The 24,124-nt window shown below is 39.4% G+C and overlaps 1 protein-coding gene across 1 annotated transcript; it reads left to right on the forward strand.

Moving 5' to 3' along the window:
- Positions 1 to 22,780, forward strand: EIF1AX (eukaryotic translation initiation factor 1A X-linked). The gene is made up of 7 exons (XM_047715466.1): positions 1 to 255; positions 7,831 to 7,914; positions 10,795 to 10,898; positions 11,912 to 11,962; positions 15,246 to 15,327; positions 17,936 to 18,027; positions 21,407 to 22,780. The coding sequence occupies exons 1-7, from the start codon at positions 240 to 242 to the stop codon at positions 21,410 to 21,412; spliced, it is 435 nt and encodes a 144-aa protein (XP_047571422.1). The 5' UTR covers positions 1 to 239; the 3' UTR covers positions 21,413 to 22,780.
- Positions 22,781 to 24,124: the final 1,344 nt, after the last annotated feature.

Consider the following 24,124-nt stretch of genomic DNA (forward strand, 5'->3'; position numbering starts at 1 on the left):
AAGAGACGCAAGCAGCGGCGACGCCATTTGCTGCGGCTGAACGTGAGCGCCGGCCGATCTCGGAAGAAACTCGGTCGCGAGACTCTCCCGCGCACGCGACCCGGCCTCTTTTGCCTGCTTGGTACCGCGCGGTGCCACGCGTCGCCCCTGGGGCCCCTCGGAGGAGTCGCCGCTGCCGCCGCCGCCACCACCACCCCCAGGATAGGAGTCGGAAACGCCGGGAGGCTTCCGTCACCGCCATGCCCAAGAATAAAGGTAATGCTGCCCGGACTCCGGGACGACTCCGCTCGACCGGGTCTCTCCGGCCCTTCCCGCGGCCTCCGGGTTACCCAGGCCGCAGTGACCTTCCATTCCGCTGTGCCCGCACACGGCTGCAGGATACGCTCGCGGTTTGGGGCTTGGGAGAGGAGCTGGGAAGTTACTACTGTCTTCCAGTTTGGTCACATTGGGGTGGAGCCGACGCCATTTTTGTAGGGCCTCCTGCGGGAGAATGTGGGCTTTTGCTCCCGATTCGCGCCAGACTGACCGAGGCGCGTTATGGACCTGTGGGGGAGACCTCCCTGAGGCGGCCCGGGTTTCGCAAATGAGTGCCTTTGGCTTCCTGGGCAAAGAGTTAAGCCCTGAAAGCAGTTCTTAACTTGAAAAAGGTGATGCCTGCTTTAGTGACCAGGTACTCCTGTATGGGTTTCTTCATGGACAGTCGTTGAGTATTGTTGAGACTGCTCCCTCTCCCTTGTGAACAGTGGACGAAACCTTGATGTATATTTACTTATTTAAGGTTCATTTCTAGATTTACTCTTTCCATCCTTTACGGGATTTAACTTTTTTTTTAAATGGAACACTTGTTTCATATTTTCCCAAGTTTTCTACTTTTGCCTCATATCTTGTATGTAAGTGGTGGGAGTAAGACCTTTTAATTTTTTTTAAGTTCCCTCCATTTTGAGGCTCAAAGTCCACAAATTCTTCGTCTCGGAGATAAATTTATTTGGAATTTCCAAAATAGTCTAATTTACCTGAAAGCAGAGGAGTTCTAAAGTAATTACCCTTTTTTTACACTTAAGGGGATTTCTATCTTTTAAGTATTTTTATAATCTCTCAAGGAAATTGTATCTTTATAAATATTTCTTAAGGTAATTGTGTCAATAGAAACAGGGAAACATTGTATTTCCTTCAGGAGAGGAGCATATTACACAACCCACAGGAAGTTTCGTTTGGTTATTCATCCTTGAGACCCTGCCCTAATCAGGCTTACTTCTGTTCTCTTTGTAGCTGTCACTACTCATTTTATCCGGTGGGTACTTGGTTGAGGTTCTTTGCAAGATTTGGTGCCGTTCCCTTAGGGGATTCCCCTGTCCTCAGAAATCTAACTTGCCGGTCCTTTTTGTAGCATTTTATTGCTGATTATTCTGGGTAAAGCAGAGTTCTAAAAGTTTCTTGTAACCTGTCCAATCCTTTATTCCTAAGTATCTTATTCTCACCTTTATTTCTAGTGATGAAATTCCAATTCCCCTCACTAAACTCTAAGCTCTAATGGGCAATAATGCTATCTGTCTTAATCACATTGAATTACTAGCATTTGACACTTAGTAGATGCTCAATAAATATTTGTTGGATTAAGTCATCTTCCTTTTGGTTGACTCCACTCTCAGATGAATAATAGGTACCCTTTGGTTTCCAGGAAACAGGACTTCTATGTTAAATCACATCTCGTTCACTAGCCTCTTTTAAGGTTCTATTCCCATGACATGGCAGTAAAACAGAGAGGGGAGTGGTAAGGGTATGGTTAATTCTGGTAAATTGGCAAGCAGTGAATCGTTCTTCTATAAATTATATTTGAAGCATACAAAAAATATAGATAATACAATGAATGCCTGGGAGTCTATACTCTGAACTTGAAAATTAAAACACAGAATCAATCTAAAGCCCTTTGTGTCCCCCTCTTCAATCCCCTTTCCCGTGTCTTCCTCTGTTTTTGGAGGTAGTCATCATTCTGAATTTGTCGGTTATCATTTCAGTACTTGTAAAATCAATCTGTTATGTTAGTGCTTTCCATGACCCCTGGATTTTACGAGATGAGGTTTACTAATGTAGAATTAAATTCATGTCTGTTGTTTTTCTTCATTGGAAAAGCCAGAAGCCCTGTGAATATAATTTTAGTGATGGTTTCACAAAGATATAAATTGCCACAAACTGTGTGTTGAATGACTTTGCTTTGGACTGATTCTTACCAGTGTATGTCCTCTGGAATCCTCTAGATATTTTTAGCTTATTACCTCAGGAAAAGAGTATCTTTTGGTCAACTCAAGAAGACTGGGGTAAGGTGCTCCCACACTTAAGAGGAAATTACTGCCTTACTTTTAAAATTGCCACTCCGGGGCGCCTGGGTGGCTCCGTGGGTTAAGCCGTTGCCTTCGGCTCAGGTCATGATCTCAGGGTCCTGGGATCGAGCCCCGCATCGGGCTCTCTGCTCGGCAGGGAGCCTGCTTCCTCCTCTCTCTCTGCCTGCCTCTCTGCCTGCTTGTGATCTCTCTCTGTCAAATAAATAAATAAGGAAAAATCTTTAAAAATAAATAAATAAATAAATAAATAAATAAATAAAATTGCCACTCCTTTGGGAATGTATGGACTACTCTTGATTGATTCAAAGATTGCCCAAGTCAGCTATATAACTCAGTAAATAAAGTTGGTAGGATCCTTGCCCTAATGGAACTTTCACTCAGGTTTGAAGATCTGGCATGAATGGCGTGGAGCAGAAATACTTTCTCTGGGAAATTCGTTTTGGTGTCCCCTAGGAATGCCTCACTTACTGAACTCTTAAGGACTTCTGTGTGGGTCAGGAAATTATAGAGGCCCACCTGACAATAGTACAGAACATTGTGAGACTGCCCCCAGGACAGAGAAGATGTACTTGATTCTAGAAGTTATGTGTCTGACTTTGCAGTGGCCTGGTACACACTCTTTATTCTGTTTGGGCTTTGAACCTTTTGCTGCTTCCAGGTTCTTCCCATGAGTTCTTTAATATCACTATCACTTACAGCCTTCCACATTTTGAAAACGGGCCCCAGTGTGGTTTTAGGTTCTGGAATGGGAACAGAACGCTGTGGAGAGATACCCTAATGTGAGGGCCATGAACAACAACAACAACAAAGATTAGGTTTGAATCTGTTCACCCCCGCACACTGAAATATGTAAAGTGAGTTAGTTAATTCTCTGAGCTTCAGTGAACTCCCTGGTAACCTGGGGATAAATGACCTATTACTTCATAGGGTGATTGTGACAAGTAAATGGGTGGCTTTATTGCATAGTGGCTAAGAGTATAGTGAACTGGTGTGGTGTCTTACTGCTCACTTCAAATCCCAGATCTCACGTTTTATGATATAGCCTTGGATAAGTCACTTAACCTTTCAAAGACTATTATATCTTGGGAAATGAAGACAAAATAGTACCTATCTCATAGGCATAGGCTTGTTAAGGGTGAGTTACTGGGACAGTGAGAAGTCTCCTTGGATTAAAGCATCAGATAGCGGAAGGTAGATTGTGTGTTCATAGGATGAGAGAGATATATTCTTTAAGGCAGTTATGTTGCCGCTAACAGAAACAAGGGTGTTGATTTAGGACCAACTTTGTAAAAAAAAAAAAAAAAAAAAAAAAAAAGGAAAGAAAGAAAAGAAAAAAGATTTGAATAAAATTGAGCTTGAGAGGACAGAGGACAGTATTCACTGGAGCCATTAGAAATAGGAGACCCTTGTTTGGTTGAAATAGTGGGCTTAGATGTAAGACTACTAGCTTAGAAGGGATAGGTGAGAGAAAAATTAATTTCCTTAGAAAGTGGGTTAACAGAAGGTGGGAATTTGGAATTAATGAAGCTCCAGAGGAACAGGCATAATGGGGAGGGGGTTGGCTGGTAAAAGTCAAGAATAGTGCAAGTGGCCCTTTAAAAATCAGAAAAAAGGGGCACCTGGATGGCTCAGTTGGTTAACTGACTGCCTTCTGCTCAGGTCATGATCCTGGAGCCCCGGGATGGAGCCCCGCATTGGGCTCCCTGCTCGGTGGGGAGTCTGCTTCTCCCACTGTCCTCTCTCCTCTCATGCTCTCACTCGCTCATTCTCTCTCTCTCTCTCTCTCTCTCTCAAATAAAATCTTTAAAGAAAAGTCAGAAAAACAGGAGTTGGGAAATGATCATTAGAGTCATTTAAAGTGAAAAACAAGGGGAGGTGGAGAATTTGTTTTTTAAGGACACCAGTAGATCAAATTCTAGAATCCTAAATGGTAGAAGGAATGTAGAGTATTTGGATCTACTGTTTTAACTCCTTCATTTTACATAGTCTGTAACTGAGATCCTGGGAGGTTTTTGTGAAAGTTCCTTTTATCCTTCTCCCTCCCTCTACATCTGGTCATAATTCTCATTTCCATCTCAGAAATATTCCTCCTGTTTATCTCTTTTCTTCATGGCTAGTCTAGGTCTGTTGCATGGTAAGATTTTGTTGAAGTATATATTTTTTTGGACAGTATTTACAGTTCAAATTTCAAAAAGTATGAAAGTGAAATCTCTTTCCTAAACATGTCCCATTGTAAACCAGTTCTTCTCACAAGCAGTCATTGTTAACTTTTTTTGTATAAGCCTTTCCAGAGGTATTTTATGTATATATAAACAAATGTGAATATGCAGCTTTCTTTCTTTTGAGAGAGAACAGGCAGAAAAGCAGGGGTGGGGTGGGGCCGAGGGGGAGACTCTTAAGCAGGCTTCACACTGCTGACACAGGACTGTTCAGTGTCCGGACCCTGAGATCATGACCTGAGCTGAAATCAAAAGTCAGACTCTTAAGAGCCACCTGGGTACCCCTTCATTTTTCTTTTTTACACCGGTGATAGCTTCATACCCTTACTCACCTTGCTGTTTTCATTTCTAAATGTACATAAAGAATTTTAAATAAATACAAAAGTAGACTATATAAGGAACCTTTAGGTACTCGCTTTCTGGCCCCAGACACAATCACTTCACATCTAAACTTGACCACCATCCACACCAAACCAGAATCCAGATTTGGGGGGCACCTACCTGAGTGGCTTAGTCAGTTAGGCTCAGGTCATGATCCCAGACTCCTGGGATTGAGCCCCACATTAAGCTCTCTGCTCAGCAGAGTCTTTGAAAAAGAAAAAACAAAAAACAAACAGATTTGGTCTACACATTGCCACTGGTTGACAAATCTTTTAAGTCTCTTTTAAGAAATCTGTAGGGTGCCGGCGTGGCCCAGTTGGTTAAGTGTCTGCCTTCAACACAGGTCATGATCCCAGGGTCCTGGGATTGAGTCCCGCATCAGTCTCCCTGCTCAGTGGGGAGCCTGCTTCTCCCTCTCCCTCTGTCCCCACCCCTGCTTGTGTTCATTCTCTCTCTCATGCTTTCTCTTCCAAATAAGTAATCTTAAAAAAAAAAAAAAAAAAGAAGAAGAAATCTGTAAGTTCCCCATCCATCTGGTCTTTTGCCCCCTCATAGTGTATCTATTGAAGAAAACAAATTGTCTTGTTGAATCACCCCCACAGTCAAGATTTTGCTGATTGCATCTGGTTTGCACATTGCTTTTTATTGTTTTTTTTTCCTGCATCCCACTATTTATTATTATTGTTAACATATTATGTATTGCTACTTTCAGAGGTAGAGGTCAGTGATTGATCAGCCTTACACAACACCCAGCACTCACCACAACACATACCCTCCTCAGTGTCCATTGCCCAGTCACCCCATCCCCCTTACCCCCCTCCTCTCCAGCAGCCCTTAGTTTGTTTCCTGAGATTGAGAGCCTCTTATGATTTGTTTCCCTCTCTGGTTTTGTCTTGTTTCATTTTTTTCCTCTCTTTCCCTATGCTCCTCTGCCTTCATATCAGCTCCACATATCAGTGAGATCATATGATAATTGTCTTTCTCTGATTGGCTTATTTCATTTAGCATAATACCCTCTAGTTCCATCGACATTGTTGCAAATGGCAAGAATACCCTTTTTTTTTTTTTTTTAAGATTTTATTTATTTATTTGACAGATCACAAGCAGGCAGAGAGGCAGGCAGAGAGAGAGGAGGAAGCAGGCTCCCTGCTGAGCAGAGAGCCCGATGCGGGGCTCGATCCCAGGACTCTGAGATCATGACCTGAGCCGAAGGCAGCGGCTTAACCCACTGAGCCACCCAGGCGCCCCAAGACTACCCTTTTTGATGGCTGCGTAGTATTCGTGTGTGCCCGCGCACCAGCTGCTTTTTTTTGTTCGTTTTTTTTAATGGACTTTATTTGTTTTAATTTTTTATTTTTTTAATTTTATTATTTTATTCATTTATTTATTTTTTTTAAAGATTTTATTTATTTATTTGACAGACGGAGATCACAAGTAGGCAGAGAAGCAGGCAGAGAGAGAGGGGGAAGCAGGCTCCCGCTGAGCAGAGAGCCCAATGCAGGGCTCAATCCCAGGACCCTGAGACCATGACCCGAGCCGAAGGCAGAGACTCAATCCACTGAGCAACCCAGGCACCCCTATTTTTTATTTTTTAAGATTTTATTAATTTGAAGAGAGTGTGCATGAGCTGGGTCAGGGGGCCCACTGTGGGGCTCTATCCCAGGACCTGGAGATCAAGACAGCCTAAGGCATACTAACTCACTGAGCCACCCAGGCGCCCCTGGACTTTGTTTTTTAGATTAGTTATATTTGTAGGGAAATGAGTAGAAACTAGAATTCTCTTATTACCCCAGCATGTTGTTAACATCTTACATGAGCCAGTATAGATACATTATTACTAACAAGTCCATAGGTTACTTAAGGTTTATTCTTCATGTGTACATTGTGTGGGTTTTGACAAATGTATAATGACATGTATCCACCATTACAGTATCCTACAGAATAATAATATAACTGCCCTGAAAATCCTCTGTGTTCTACATATTCATCTGCCCTCTCCTCCCCCAACTCATGGCAGCTACTGATTTTTTTTATACTATCTCTATAGTTTTGCCTTTTCCAAAATGTTGTGTGGTTGGAGTCATACTATTCAGCCTTTATAGGTTCCTTCTTTCCCTAAACAGTTTGCATTTAAGATTCTTTAGTGTTTTTTAGGAACTCAGTAGCTCATTTCTTTTTATTGCTGAATAATATACTCTCCTGTGTCAAGCCACAGTTTATTCATGCACCTACTGAAGGACATCTTGGTTGCTTCCAAGTTCAGGAATTAGTGCCTTGTGTTTTTAACTTCAAATACTTTGCTCAGTGAATCTTTCTTACAGGTATAAGATAAAACTCTCAAATCAGCTGGAGTTGTTTTTCCCTCCACCACAAAATCAGTGTATCCCATTCCAGGAGCTATAACTTTACCCCCACCCCACACCCCAAGTCATCCTACTTGATTGAGCTCAGACTTTTCATGGGGAGGTCCAATAAAAGAGGGAGCTTATTTACTTGGAAATTTACTGGTAACCCATATATCTCCCACCCTGGCCCTTGTGGGCCACTGTAGGACAGTTCACCGAGAAGTGTGCTCAACCAAGTGGTCATTATGGTCCAGAAACTTCGACCATTGAACACAGATATTCTCAGGGATCTATATAATTCTATGTATACTTTCTTTTAGTTGTTGTATTTTATGTGAGAAATAACCCAAAGGAATTTCCCAAGAAGAGTAGGGAGGTGATGTGTTTGATATGACTAGAAATTGTGAACTTAATATGAGTGTGTGACCACATTAGGTGAATTTTAAGTTTAAATGATTTTTTAAAGGCATGTTGTGAGTCATTTGTTTCTTTAATACTGTTGTACAGATAATTAACATCTTTTTTTTTTTTTTTTAAAACCATCAGGTAAAGGAGGTAAAAATAGACGCAGAGGTAAGAATGAGAATGAATCTGAAAAAAGAGAGTTGGTGTTCAAAGAAGATGGACAAGGTAAGCGTTTCTGTGAATTTTTTTTTAAGTAATAGTTTTTTTTAACATGGAATTTCAATGTCAAAACATGAAAGGTTAGAACTATTCATAACCCTGAGTGATTACATCCTGTGCCCCTCTTTGCCCTTCTCTGTTCCTCAGCCCTCCACACCTCTCTAGAGTGCCTCTAATCATTCCCTGGTGTCCTGTGTGCAATGAGGATTGGAGGCGTTTCTGTAAATGTCTGGGTTTCATTGTTTTGCATGAACACTCATAATTAAGAATGAATTATACAGTTCAGAGAGAACTAAGCCTCAAAAGCTGAGGTTAACAGTTGGCATGATTTAGTAGACCTTTTTTGTTAGGAAATGGTGCTACATAGTAATTTCATTAGACTGTGGATTTTTTTTTTTTTAAGATTTTATTATTTATTTGACAGAGAGAAATCACAAGTAGGCAGAGAGGCAGGCAGAGAGAGAGGAGGAAGCAGGCTCCCTGCTGAGCAGAAAGCCCGATGTGGGGCTCGAACCCAGGACCTGGGATCATGACCTGAGCCGAAGGCAGCGGCTTAACCCACTGAGCCACCCAGGCGCCCCTAGACTGTGGATTTTTGAGGGATGAATTAGAGGCCTTTTCCACACTTCTCCAGTGCCATTAGCATATAATTTCAGGACATAGAATAGAGTGAAACTGAACAATTGACTTTTCTAAATGAAGGTGCATAACACTAGTTTCCCATATTTTTGAGCAATTTCAAACCTTTGGAAAAGTTGCAGTGTTCATACAATGAACTCCCTTAAACCCTTCACACATTTGTGTGTGTGTGTGTGTTTCTTGAACGATTTTTTTTTTTTTTTTTTAAGATTTTATTTATTTGACAGAGAGAGATCACATAGGCAGAGAGGCAGGCAGAGAGAGAGGGGTAAGCAGGCTCCCTTCTGAGCAGAGAGCCTGACGCGGGGCTCGATCCCAGGACCCTGAGATTATGACCTGAGCTGAAAGCAGAGGCTTAACCCACTGAGGCACCCAGGCGCCCCTCTTGAATGATTTTCAGGCTTGTTACAGACATGATACTTTTTTTACCTTACCTGCTGCATTATGTTTCTTAAGAATATTCTCTTATATAATCACAATAGAATTATCACACTCAGATAATTTAACATGAATATATTATATACCTAGCATATAATCTATTTTTGAAATTTTCCAGTTATCCTAGTACCTCCCGGCATATTTTAACAAAGAACCTTTTTTGATTGTCTTTTTGTAAGAACTTTGGTGGATTTTGTTCATGGCTATGTGTATATAAGCCACTAAAAATGAGGCATGTTTTGTGGCTAAAAAGACCTTTTTGTTTCTTAGCCGTAGTTAGGCCTGCCTCCGTTAGCTGTTGACTTCATTATGACCACCACTACTTTTTTCATGTTTTTTTCCCCTCACTTTGGAAGAGAGGCTGCCTTTGAATTGACCCACCATGTTGAGGCTCTAGGTGCAGTATAGTCGGAGCAATCACTTCAGCATGTTAACTCCATGGTTGAGCCTTTCAAAGTTAGGTCTCAGTGTACTTACAGACCGGTGGGTATTCTCTGTGGGTCAGTCTTATGTACAACTTGAGTAAGCTAAAGCTTACTCCAGTCTTCTGTCATTTAATGACAAGAGAAGCACAGACAGGCCTACGTGCAAGCTAATGCTCATCATCTTAGTTTTCCAAATGTCAATAAAACCAGGGGGCTTCTTGGGTTTCCTTTTGGAAGGGTTTTGTTTAAAAGTTCGGCATTTTGCCTGAGAACATCTTTCTGGCTTTACAAAAACTTTGAATGATGACTTATAATAAAGACATTGGGGCACCAGGGTGGCTCAGTCAGTTAAGCATCTGCCTTCGGCTCAGGTCACAGTCCCAGGGTCCTGGGAATGAGACCCGCATCAGGCACCCTGCTCACCTGGGAGCCTGCTTCTCTCTGTCCCTCCCCCACTCATGCTCGCTCGCTCTCTCACTTTCTTGTGCTTGTTCTCTCTCAAATAAAAAAAGAATCTTAAAAAAAAAAAACAGCTAACATTAAGCTACTTGTATTTGCCAAATTGTTGAAATAGCCTTTATAAGATCTGAGGGAAAGGAGATCCAAATTTGGGAAACCTTCCAAATGAGAGAGATCGAAGAGATATAATATGCATTTTGGGACATGCCACCTTGGTCTCCAAAAGTAAAGCCTACAGTTACGAAGACAATAGTCATTCTGTTTACTCAAAATGAATAGATGTAATTAAAGCATTTCTGATAAGAGATAGCTTATTATAGAAAGGACATTATGGAGTCTAGATTCTGGTTCTACCAGTAACTAGCTTAGTGTTTATTACTCCCTAGTCTTTATTTTACTACACATATTTATTCCTAACCACTATACCTATGTGTTCTAGTCTATTTTGTTTCATTTTCGGTTTATTTATTTATCTTAGAGCAAGGAGGAGGGGCAGGGGGAGAGGGAGGGAGAATCTGAAGCTGACTCTGGGCTGACATTGGACTGTGAGGCGGGGCTTGATCCCAGAACCCTGAGATCATGACCCGAACCAAAACCAAGAGTTTGACTGCAACACCCAGGTGCCCCTGTTATAGTCAATTTTTTTTTTTAAGATTTACCTATTCACTTAGGGAGAGAGGGAGAGTGGGGAAAGACAGAGAGAGGGAGAGAGAAACTCCAGCAGACTCCTTGCTGAGCTCAGAGCCCAACACGGGGCTTGATCTCAAGACCCTGAGACCATAACCTGAGCTAAAACCGAGAGTCGGACGCTTAATGGACCGTGCCCCCCTGGTGCCCCAGTTATAGTTAGTTTTGTGTGGATTTTTAAGTTGCTGTTCTGAAAAGTTGAACAGTATCCTATACACTTTTGTTTTCCCTCCCCCAGAGTATGCTCAAGTAATCAAAATGTTGGGAAATGGACGATTAGAAGCGATGTGTTTTGATGGTGTAAAGAGGTTATGTCACATCAGAGGGAAATTGAGAAAAAAGGTAGGTGTGGAAATTTGTTTTACTTTAAAATTGTGATTAAGGGGGAAGATGGCTCCATAGTTTTTATGGGTCAGGTACCTCATTTTTGGAAGTTCCCCCAAAGATTTCAGTAGAACAGTGATTTATTACCTATGATAAAACAGCCAACTCCTTGATGGTAATTTTTTATGGATTCCATTTAAAGACACATTTGCATCACCTATTTTTTTCTGCTCAAAATGTTTAACCGGAATCTAATAATGAATAAACAGTCAACAAATCCACATTGAGAGAAACCCACAAAGCAAATGGCCTGGCTCTTAATACAATGTTAATGACCTTAAAGGGGTGGGGAACTATTCTAATTGAATGGAGATCAAAGAGACCTAATGGTTCAATGGGGTATGTGGCCCGTGTTTGGATTCTGGTTTCAGGGTGGGGGAAATAGTTGTAAAGAGTGTTAAGAAAATTTGAATAGGAATTACAGTTAGTGTTATGGTGATACTAAATTTCTTCAATGGGCTGCCTTGGAAGGAATGATCAATATCCCATCATAGTGGGCTTTGAGGCAGATGTATTAATCAAGTTGGGTAAAAGTCCCTCAAACTCTGATTTTATATGGTTATTATTTAATCTCGTTACCAAACTATAAAGGGGTTTTGCCATCTTCTTGTTATGTGGGTTGGTGAAATGAAGAGAGGGAAGGCGATAAAAGTACATTTCTAACTTTGTATTCTCACATGTAATGGATGGATAACTAACCACTTGGAGTAATCCACTATTAAAAATTCCTTAATTTCTAATCTAGTCATTATTCTTCTGGAATTAATAAACAGGCAGTTAAATAAGATTTTAACACCCCAAATTATAGAAGATTTGAAACATCTCAGCTGCTTACTGTAGTATTTTTTTCCTATTCTAAATATAGGTAATTTACCCACAATTGGGTGAATAGTGTTTTATGGAAAGACTGACTCAGTGTTGCTTTGGTTCTTTATTTTTAAATATGACATGCAGTGACTTTTCTTTCATAGGTTTGGATAAATACTTCAGACATTATATTGGTTGGTCTCCGAGACTACCAGGTAAAAATATATATATATATATATGTATATATTTTTTTCTCATTTGTTCACTTGGTTGAATTTTGTGAGCCATTAGTGCTTAGAACTTCAGTCATGACTGTATTTGACCAGTTCCACCCCAGCATGCTGCTCACCATTGTGTCAACAAACATTTTATAAGGGCCAGTTACGTTTTTTTAGGTATTATGCTAGATACCCTAGGCATCATGGTTCCCAAGTGGCCATTTTGTGGAGTCCATGTTTTCACTATGGAAAAAATAACAGGCAGCGTGAATTTTTCATAAAGTTAAATGGTCTTTTTTTTTTTTTTTAACCTTTTTTGATATTTAAAAAGTTGCCTCGTTTGGAATGAGTGATGTTAGTGGTGGTTTTGTTTGTGTTCTTATTTGTTAAAATAAAAATTTAATCTTATGGTGGACCTCCTGTGGCAATTTTTCTTTTCTTTTTATTTCATACTTGAAATAAAAATCTGGGAACTGTTACCATAGTGGATACACCTGAATGAGCCAAGCTCCCATCCCAAAATGCTTATGGCCTGGTAGTGAAAAGAGTGAGACAGGCACACAAGTAACTGCGGTAGAAACCATGATAGAAGTATGTGATCTAAATTTGAATGAGCACCCAGAGGAAAAAATGGTAGTTACCCTTCATAATCTCAACTTGAAGACTACTCATTGTGGGTCTTTGTAGGCCATTTGGTTTCTCCCTGTTGGAACTCATCACCATATATTTAATCACATTGTGAGTGATGTTTCTGTTTTTATAGCCTTGATCCTACCTTGATTTTTTTTTTTAAGATTTTATTTATTTATTTGAGAGAGAGTGATCACAAGTAGGCAGAGAGGCAGGCAGAGAGAGAGGAAGGGAAGCAGGCTCCCCGCTGAGCAGAGAGCCTGACGCGGAACTCGATCCCAGGACCCCGAGACCATGACCCGAGCCGAAGGCAGCGGCCCAACCCACTGAGCCACCCAGGCACCCCCTACCTTGATTTTTTAAAATATATGTTCCAGAATAAAGAATTAAAATCTTTACTTTAAATGATTGGTTCTCAACCATGAGTGAATTTTTTCCTCCAGGGAGCCATTTGGCAGTGTCTGGAGACATTTCTGGTTGTCACAACTGGGGGAGGCAGTGTCACTGTCATGTAATGGATAGTGACGAGGGGTGGTGCCAAATATCCTACATTGCAAAGGACAGTCCCTACAACAAGGAATTGCCCAGCCCAAAATGTGAATAATGCTGAGGTACAAAAAAGCCTGCTTTAATTAATATCATTTTGGGATGCCTGGGTGGCTCAGTGGGTTAAGCGTCCAACTCTTGATTTCCTCTCAGGTCACAGTCGCACCCTGCCTTGGGCTCCTTGCTGGGTGTGGAGCCAGCTTAAGATTCTCGCTCTCCTCCCGTTGGCCCCCTCCCCCATAAGTGTGCACTGTCTCTCTAACAAAACAAAATACCATTCTAATGTCCAGTTTCTTCTCTTGATCTTAAAAATAACCCCAGAAGTAGGAAGAATAGTTCTCTGTTTGATGGATAAGGAAACCCAAGATATGAAAACATGTACAATTCTGACTATAAAATGACAGCCAAGACCAACTTTTTCTGATTCTTAATCTTCCACAAACCACCTTCTCTACCCCTGCCACTTAAAGGGTGGTCCAGGGACCAGTGGCATCACTGGCTTTTAGGAACTTGTCAGAGATAATAGGTTTTTGGACCCCACTCCAGTCCTTCTGAATTGGAATATGCATTTTAGCAATTTACCTTTGAACTTCTATAAACATCACAGTTCAAGGACTGCTTTGAATCACACTGCCTTTGCATAACTGATCCTCTTTGAAGCCCTTCTGTCCTGCTTTTAGGTCCAAAGAACTTCTTGAAGTTGAAACAATCAGCTTCAACACTTTTTTTCCTTCCTTACCTGAGTGGGATTCTTTTCAAATGGGAAAGTGTGAACATTCTATGGCAGTAGTTTTCAGTGGGACATTTGCATCAGAAACACTTAAAAGGGCTTTTAAAAATACAAATTCATTAACTTCACTCTGCCTCTACTGATCTAGCTCCAGGAAATATAAAGGCTCCATTGGAGATTTCATTCGGTTCATATTCTAAGAACCACTGATTCATGGAAAGGCATATTAATTTCCTTAGGTCATTACACATTACACATTTTTTTAGTTTGTTTAATCAACCCGTAAATTATGGTCCCAGGGAATTTTTGTATTTCAAAAGACTTCTAATCAAAGGATAATAGTAAACACTTAAAAGATTGGGTTTGGGGGCGCCTGGGTGGCTCAGTGGGTTAAGCCTCTGCCTTCTGCTCAGGTCATGATCTCAGGGTCTTGGGATCAAGCCCCGCATCGGGCTCTCTGCTCAGCAGTGAGCCTGCTTCCTCCTCTCTCTGCCTGCCTCTCTGCCTACTTGTGATCTCTCTCTCTCTCTCTCTCAAATAAATAAATAAAATCTTAAAAAAAAAAAAAAAGATTGGGTTTGCACAGTTCTGCCCTTTTTAAAGTGAGATCTGTAAATATCTTCCTTAAGCTTGTTGATCACTATTCATTTATGCATGTAAGCAGCTTTATACTATATAATCCTGAGGATGTTTTTTAGAAGGTAGGAGAAAACTTTATTTTTTAAAAATTTTGTTTCTGGGGTGCCTGGGTGGTCAGTGGGTTAAGCCTCTGCCTTCTGCTCAGGTCATGATCTCAGTCAGGGTTCTGGGATCGAGCTCCTCATCTGACTCCCTGCTCAGCAGGAAGTCTGCTTCCCCCTCTTCCTCTGCCTGCCTCTTTGCCTATTTGTGATCTCTTCCTCTCTGTCAAATAAGTAAATAAAATCTTTTAAAAAGTTTTGTTTGTTTTGATACTTTTTTTTTTTTAACATTTATTTGAGAGAGCGAGAGCACAAGCAGGGTTAGAGGCAGAAGGGGAGGAAGAGGAACAGACTCCCTGCTGAGCAGGAAGCCAGATGCAGGGGCCCCATCCCAAGACCCTGAGATCATGACCTAAGCTGAAGTCAGATACTTAATGGACTGAGCCACCCAGGTGCCCCTAATACTTATTTTTTTTTTAAATTTTAATTCCAGTATAATTAACAGTACAGTCATTCAGCATTTCCATATGTCATCCAGTGCTTATGACAACAAGAGCACTAGGTAGGAGAAAACTTTAAAATGTGAAAAAAGGATTGTAACCACAGTGAGATTTAATTTTTTATCCAGTTTGAAAATAATTTGGGAAATAATATTTTGGCATAATCGGTTCTAAAAGTTACTTGTCTTTTTTAGGATAATAAAGCCGATGTAATTTTAAAATACAATGCAGATGAAGCTAGAAGTCTGAAGGCATATGGCGAGCTTCCAGAGCATGGTAATGTCTGAGTTACTTTATTAACCTGTCATATGGTGTGCGTACTTGGTTCGTACTTCACTTAGGTGAAGGAATTTTGGTAGAATTTTGCATATTTACTTTTGTGCTTACATAGTTCGTTTTAAGTATGCCTGCTTCATAATACTGGATACCTTAAGAAAAAAGTAACTGGGATTCTGTCCTTAATAAATACTTTCTGGTGTGGAGTTATATTTTATACTCTGAACTTCTCCATAATACTAATCAGAGGATTACTTTTGTTTCAGTATTTATTTCAGTATTCACAATAACTTTCTCAAGAGATTGTCATTGTTCATCTACTTTAAATATGAAGCAGGGATAGTACTTAGGTACTGTTGTCAATTTTTATAAAGTCAGTTTTCAGTTCTTATCCTAGTATTAAAGGATCCTGTAGGATTTTTTAAAACCAATGTTGTCTCTCTGTTACCAACACAAAAGTTGTGTATTTTTTTTTAAGATTTTATTTATTTATTTCAGAGAGGGGGAGAGAGCAAGCATGAGTTGGGGGGGCGGGGGAGAAGCAGGTTCCCTGCTGAGCAGGGAGCCCAATGTGGGGATCCATCCCAGGACACTGGGATCGTGACCTGAGCCAAAGGCAGATGCTTAACTGACTGAGCCACCCAGGCACCTCAGAAGTTACGCATTCATAGGTGGTAAACTTAAATAAGTCCTTCGTAACCTCACCAAAGGGGAAATGTACTTTACATACTATTTTGTAAGCGTAAGTATCTATTTCATTTGGTGTTTTTGTTTCATTTTGTTGTGTTTTTTCTTCGTTTGGGCTTTCTTGCATATTATTATGAAAACAATATAATTTTACTTAAGCATGAAAATCCTCCAAAATTATTTACTTAACATTTCCAGTCTAGGAAATGCTAGTATATTGGGGAATGGAACCAGCACTTCCCAGTTCATTTTCATTGCTTAGGGATAATCATGATTTGACTCAAGTTTCTGATTGATGAGTCTGTCTGGTGATTGGTAGTTGTTAGCATGTGCTCTAACCAGTTTGAGGCATAGTTAGAAGTTGTAAAGGTTTCAGAATTTGTGTAACTAGAGCCCACTTTACTAAAAATATCTTTATGAAATAAATACTTGGGACTATGTCAACCCAAAAAGCTTTTGGACCATGAAGGAAACCAACAAAACAAAGTGGCAACCTATTGAATGGGAGAAGATATTTGCAAATGATTTATCTAATAAATGGTTAATATCCAAAATATGTTTAAAAAAAAAAAAAAAAGCAAACGCAAACCTCCTATAGCTTGGGGCACCTGGGTGATTAAGCGTCTTCTTTCAGGTCCTGGGATCAAGCCCTGCATGGGATTCTGCCTTTGCCCCTCCCCCTGCTCCTGCACATGTGCGTGTTCTCGCTCTCAAATAAATAAATCATTTTTTTTTTCTTTTACGATTTTATTTATTTGAGAGCGAAAGGGAGAGATACTGACTAAGCCACACAGGTGCCCCTAAATAAAATCTTAAAAACAAGACAAAAAAAACTCCTACAACTGAATGCCTAAAAATCCTCCCAAATAATCCAATTAAAAATGGACAGAAGACCTGAATGGACACTTTACATAGAAGATGTAGAAATGGCCAATAGGCCTTGAAAAGATGCTTAGCATCACTAATCATCAGGGAAATGCAAATCACAACCACAGTGAGATGCCCCTCGTACCAGTCAGAATATCTAGTATCAAAAAGACAAGAAATAACAAGTGTTGGCGAAGATGGGGAGAAAAAGGAACCCTTGTGCACTGTTGGTAGGAATACAAACTGGTACAGCCATTGTGGAAAACAGTATGGAGGTTCCTCGAAAAGTTAAAAGTTCCTCAAAAAGTTAAACATAAAAATACCATTCGGTCCAGTAATTTCAGTACTGGATATATACACAAAGAAAATGAAAGCACTTATTTGAAAAAGTGTATGTACCCCTATGTTCATTGCAGCATTATTTACAATAGCCAAGATAACAGAAGCAACTCACATATCCACTGATAGATAAATGGATAAAGGATATGTGATCGATACACACATACAACTGAGTATTACTCAGACATAAAAGCAAGTGAAATCTTCCCATTTGTAGTAACATGAATAGACTTAGAGGGTATTATGCCAGGTGAAATAAATCAGAGAGACAAATACCATATGATATCACTTAGACTTACGGAATCTAAAAAAAAAAAACAAAAACTGAACAAACAAGAGAGAAAGACTCGTAAATATAGAGAAGATATTCAGTGGTTATTGGGGGGCGGGGAGGTGGGCGAAGTAGGTGAAGGGGATTAAGCGGCACAAACTACCAGTTCTAACATAAATCATGGGGATGAAAAGTACAGTATGGGGAATGTAGTTAATAATATTGTAGTAACTTTGGTGACATGGTAACCATGCTTATTCTCGTGAACATAGTGTATATAATTGTCAAAATCAACCATGTGTGCTTGAAATTAATATATATGTCAACTATACTTGAATTGGTATAACTTTGACTCATAAGAGTCTTTTTATATGTCAATATTTGATATTAGACCATTTTAATATTATCTTGGTTATATAAGTGTATTTGTTATTGTTTCTTTAGCTAAAATCAATGAAACTGATACATTTGGTCCTGGAGATGATGATGAAATTCAGTTCGATGACATTGGAGATGATGATGAAGACATCGATGATGTGAGTAGATAGATCTTATATTTTCCAACTTTTGTTTCTGAATTATCCAGAGAGAAAACCAGCTTTTTCTCCTGTCTTCCTTTAAACTAAAAATGTTGAATACTTGAATTAGGGTATATTTCAAGACTTGTCCATGTATTAAAATACTCGGTATTATTTAGAAGATAACTAGTCAAACTGTTATACTTTGAGAATTCTTACAATCTTTTCAACATTTTTTCCAGAAAAGATCAGTATTTGAGGGCGCCTGGGTGGCTCAGTGGGTTAAGCCGCTGCCTTCGGCTCAGGTCATGATCTCAGGGTCCTGGGATCGAGGCCCGCATCGGGCTCTCTGCTCAGCAGGGAGCCTGCTTCCCTCTCTCTCTCTCTCTCTGCCTGCCTCTCTGTCTACTTGTGATCTCTCTCTGTCAAATAAATAAATAAAATCTTTAAAAAAAAAAAAAAAGATCAGTATTTGCTTTGGCGATATAAATGCTAGGCATTGGAATCATAACTTGTTTAAAAGTATCTTAAGAGATAGCTGTGTCTGAATTTAGCAGAGAGTTGTAAGAAATAGAAGATCTTCTCAAAGAAACATGCCTTAATTGAAATACTGGTATATTAGAAGAATCTTTTTTAAGTAGCTTGATATGGAACATTGGAATTACAACATTTTTTTAAATGTTTAGTTTTTTTTTAGAGAGAGCACGTGCGAGGGAGACAGAGGGAGAGAGAGAATCTCAAGCAGACTCTGCCCTGAGCATGGAGCCCAGTGTGCGGGCTTCAGTCCCGCAACCCTGAGATCATGAACTGAGCTGAAACCCAAGAGTCAGATGCTTGACCCACATGCCCCAGAAGGTCTCAGTTTTAACAAGGCTTTTAACATATGTTGTAATTCCAGGGGCCCCTGGGTGGCTCAGCCTGGGTGGCTGTTGAGCATCCAACTCTTGATTTCAGCTCAGATCATGATCTCAGGGTTGTGGGATCAAGCCCCGAGGTGGCCGCCACGCTCAGTTCTGCTTAAGACTCTCTCCCTCTCTCTCTGCCTCTCCTCCACATGTGTGACCTCTCTCTCTTTCTAAAATAAATCTTTAGAGACCTTTCGCCAATTATGTTACTTCATCTATTGGATATGCGTTGTTGGCAAACTCTTGGTTTGGCATTGGTGTGTTTTAGGAAAATGTATTATTTTTCTGAAAGGTAAAGCAGTGATGCTCATAAGAATAAATGCCTTTGGGGCGCCTGGGTGGCTCAGTGGGTTAAGCCACTGCCTTCGGCTCAGGTCATGATCTCAGGGTCCTGGGATCGAGTCCCGCATCGGGCTCTCTGCTCAGCAAGAAGCCTGCTTCCCTCTCTCTCTCTGCCTGCCTCTCCATCTACTTGTGATCTCTCTCTGTCAAATAAATAAATAAAAATCTTAAAAAAAAAAAAAAAGAATGCTTTTTTTTTTTTTAAGATTATTTATTTATTAGAGAGAGAGAGAGAGATCACAAGCAGGCAAAGAGATAGGGGGTAACAGGCTTCCTGCTGAGCAGAGAGCCGGATGCGGGGCTTGATCCCAGGACCCTGAGATCACGACCCGAGCAGAAGACAGAGGCTCAACCCACTGAGCCACCCAGGTGCCCCAGAATAAATGCCCTTCTGCTGTTACAGTATTTGAGTGAAATTCATACTTAGTTTCTTTTTTTTTTTTTTTTTTAAGATTTATTTATTTATTTGACAGACAGAGATCACAAGTAGGCAGAGAGGCAGGCAGAGAGAGAGAGAGAAGATGAAGCAGGCTCCCTGTGGAGCAGACAGCCCGATGTGGGGCTTGATCCCAGGACCCTGGGATCATGACCTGGGCTGAAGGCAGAGGCTTTAACCCACTGAGCCACCGAGGCGCCCCTCATACTTAGTTTCTGGCAATATAAATTTATTAAATAATTGGAGTAGTATTATAAGTTACTCTTAACTCCAGTTTGGGCTCTTTTTCAACTCCTTAAAATAAAAATGTAGTTGAGAGCCCACCTATGTATATAAATCTGAAAATAATTATGCTAATGTTTGGTTTGATTCAAAGATGAAATTTCATTGTATCTGGGGTATTTTTTCCTGACTTAGACTGTGTGACATGATTACCAGGGCCTTTCAAAAATACAAAGGCTGATCTGCGGGGAGTCTGAATTAGGCATCACAAGTGATACCCACTACCCAGGTTCTATAATTAATATTTTTTACCTGATTTATCATATATCTAACTATATCTTTATTCATCCATCAACCCATCTTATATTTTGATGCATCTTCAGACCATTTAGAATACTCAGGGTGAGTTAAGGATTTGAGTACATATCCTCTATGTGTATATGCATTTCTGAATTTTTACATAAATACGTCATTTTTTTTTAATGTATCTCCCTTTAGAGACCCTGAGCCACAGAATTCTTGTGACTGACTTGTTAATGATACTTTGACAGTAGATTTATTGATTATATTCTGTGACCAGAACCTGACATGGAATTGTGTTGGAAATAAAGGGGCAATCCAGACATTTTTAGAGCTGGGGTAGGTCTCTTTTGGAAATAAGAACCAAATCAGAGAACACTTTTGAGTATGAATTTGAATTTGAATACACAGAGGTAATAGGTTGAGGATCTAAACAAGGTTAAGATTTTCTAAGACAAAAACTGAATCTGTGCCAGTGATTCATTAGGACTGGACCCAGTACGCTGACAGGGAAAGAGATGGTAAAAGATGGTGGATACCAAAGGAATTTGAGTTATCTTGAACATTAAGATAAAGCAAGGGTTGCTTTATCACCTGAGAACCCTACGTTTCCAAGACATTTTTTCAGATCATTTATAGGTAATGCTAGTTGTTTCTAAAACCAGGTTGAGAGGAGAATTTGGTTACTGCCAGACCCCTCTCTTTCTCAGATAATACTCCTGTGTGTCTGCTTCCGTCCCAGAACAAAAAAAATCTCTTATCACTAACAAAGAAGGGAAGAGGTACTAAACTTTATTAAGAATATTTTGCATGGGGGCGGCTGGGTGGCTCCGTGGGTTAAAGCCTCTGCCTTCGGCTCAGGTCATGATCCCAGAGTCCTGGGATCGAGCCCCGTCGGGCTCTCTGCTCAACAGGGAGCCTGCTCCCCCCGCCCCCTCTGCCTGCCTCTCTGCCTACTTGTGATCTCTGTCAAATAAATAAATAAAATCTTAAAAAAAAAAAAAAATTTTGCATGGCATGACATTCTGAAGGAGGTTGTAAAGATTTACTGGCAACAAACCAATGGAGAAAAACCCAGTATATAGAATTTCCTCTTCAAAGGTAGCCTTAGGGTGTGCAAGGCTCCCTTATGTGGTAGACTGCTGGAAGATAAGAATTATTTTGTTTGATCTGATGTTCTTTTCTCTTCCAGATCTAAATTGAATTCAACATTTTACATTCCAATTTCTCTGAGAATTGTTCCCACAATTTGGATTTTGGCTGTGACCTGTTAAAGAAGATTAAAATTTCATTAGCATGAATACAGTTTGTTAAAGCAGACTGATTTGTTTCTAAGGTATTTCTTTAAAAACTGGTAATGCTGAATTCTCTTAAGTGAAAAGTTAAGCCCCCTTTGTTCTTTTGATGTTTTGGAGCTTATGGGTAAAAGACCACATCTACTATTTTTAAAAAGTGGGGGGAAATGCATTACTCCTTTTCCTACTCTGGCTGCTTCCCATAAGTAAATGAATCTTTTGAATAAACCATTTGCCCTACACTCATAGATTATGATTAAGCCCTAACTTTGACTAGCCTGTCAACTGTACAGTGACTTTCTGTATATTCCAGTTATTTCGATGTTCCCTTGAGATTTTGATACAATTTAAAGGAAGCAGAACTCTGCATTTGAAGTAAAAAATGATTAGGTCAGTTTTTCATATTTAAGTAGCATGTGGCTATTTTTATACTAATTTTGATATCATGTACATTCTTTTCATGATCTTATTTTGCCACTATAAATGTATCAACAAAAAAGCATTTCCAAAATGCAGGTTTTAGAACCTAGGTTTTAATAGCAATTTTTAATTTGTAAGGTTAGTAGTTATAGGAATTGAACAGTAGGTGGCACCCAGTTATCCTGACATTGAAACGTTGCTATAGTTGTCAGTTTTTTTTTTCTTACTGTGCATAGGAAATTTCCCAAACAAGAAGACTGTTTTTGATCATATGCATGTATGTAGAATATTTTTAAAGAACAAAAATATTGTTAAAAGTGTCATTCTATTTCAGACATCATATACATATAAGCTACAATTTTGAGTGGTTTATAAACTCTTGAATTATGTATAAATGAAAATTTAATTTCCTAACAACTGTACAATTTAAGCCTTTTTCAAACTATCCCTAAGCTGTAAAAAGAGAAGGGAATAACAATTTACTGAAAAGATGGTTTCTCATTTCTAAATGGAAGAAGTACTGCTGAGAAATAAAGACAGTGTCATGCTGCAGAATATATTATACCCTTACTTTGTGTTTAGGATATATTTTATTGTGTGTAAAGATTTGTTTTGCTTATATTTTATTGGGAATTTGGATTTTTCCCTTATTCAGTTTTTGTTCTCAACTCTACCAAGATGAAATTAAGGGCGGGGCTATTTAGACCTCACTAGCCACATTGAAATCTTATGCAATGAAGAGTTCCATCATTAAGGTTGTGAAGCTTTTATTCTGCTGGTCTCCAGAGATGTTTTCAATGATGAAAAGTACTACAAAGGGAAATAAACTTTCATGTGGCTTCAAAAAATAAGCAAATCTTCTCTAATCTCATGTTTATTTGTAAGTGTGCAAACTGTGGAATCAGAATCTGAGGTACTCTAAAACATTAAATCGGAGAATAGAAATGAGTAGACAGTCGGAATTCATGTTTCTTATTCTCTGGAGTTCTGAAGACTTACCTAGGTGGAATGCATCCGAGTCCATGGGCTGGTTTTTAAGACTTGTAAGAAACTAGCCTTGAAAAATCGACTTAGTGATTATCTTCATCAAAATCTAAACTTCCTAAGATATTTAGGCTTCTGTATAAAAAGTGTTTTACTAAATTTGTGGTGTATATGTAGATCCTTTTCCCCTGTTGTTTTACCAAGAATGTTGTAACTCTGCGTCTGTGGTACAGTTCATGGTAGGGATGGTACAACTCACACATTACTTTGTCTCCTTACCTCCTCTAACAAATATGGTTCGTCCAAAGAGTCTGAAAATTACAAGTATGGCCCCCATTCATGTGGATATTAGTGACAGTTTTTTTCCTTGCCTGTGTAGTAAGAGCTTAATCTAGTGCCATTGCATCCTGGAAAATCTCAAATCATAATGATTATAAAATGGTAAAGTTCTAGGTCATATGCAACACTCCTTGGAGGGATTGTTTTACTAACTTTAATGTGAAGTTTGTATAGTTTCATTGATTACATTTCATGTGAGAAATGGAAGTGGTCCTTAGTTGGTGTTTTTGTTTTGTTTTGTGTTTTTGGTGTGTGTATGTTTTTGGTGTGTTGTTCTGTTGAGTTTTTGTTTAAGGTTTTTGTTCTGTGGTTTTTTGTTGTTGTTTTGGGGGGGTTTTTTGGCTTTGGGGTTTCTTTGGTTATATTTTTGATTTCGCTAACACAAGGCTATAAGGTATGCCCTGAAAGAAAATAAAATGTTTGAAATCCAAGAATAATTGTTCTTCCTGCTAAGCAGGTATAGTAATTATTACTAATGAATTTGATGGGCTTGCATTTTTCCTGCAGTGTTGATTCTACTTCCAGTTAGAGTATAAATCAATTGTATTACAACAACCAAGCCAAGCATTTGTGTGAAAAAATACTTGCCAAGATTTAATTGCTTGACTGTTGAATCTTTTCTGAACTTTCAGCCTCTTAAGAGACCACTTCTTAAGGATCCTGTAAACTATGCATGATGAAAATTCTTGTATTTTATTAAGGAATGGCCATTGGTTTACTCACCACAGTTACAGAATCATGGCTGTGAATATAGTTGGTTGCAAAACTCCTTGTGACTTGTAGTTTAACTTAATCTCATCTATCTTATGTAAATACTAAATTATAGGATGGTGAATAACATCTTTAGTAAATATAAACTGTCAGTACTGACT

This window comes from Lutra lutra, chromosome X (genome assembly GCF_902655055.1).
Source record: "Lutra lutra chromosome X, mLutLut1.2, whole genome shotgun sequence".
Classification (NCBI taxonomy): domain Eukaryota; kingdom Metazoa; phylum Chordata; class Mammalia; order Carnivora; family Mustelidae; genus Lutra; species Lutra lutra.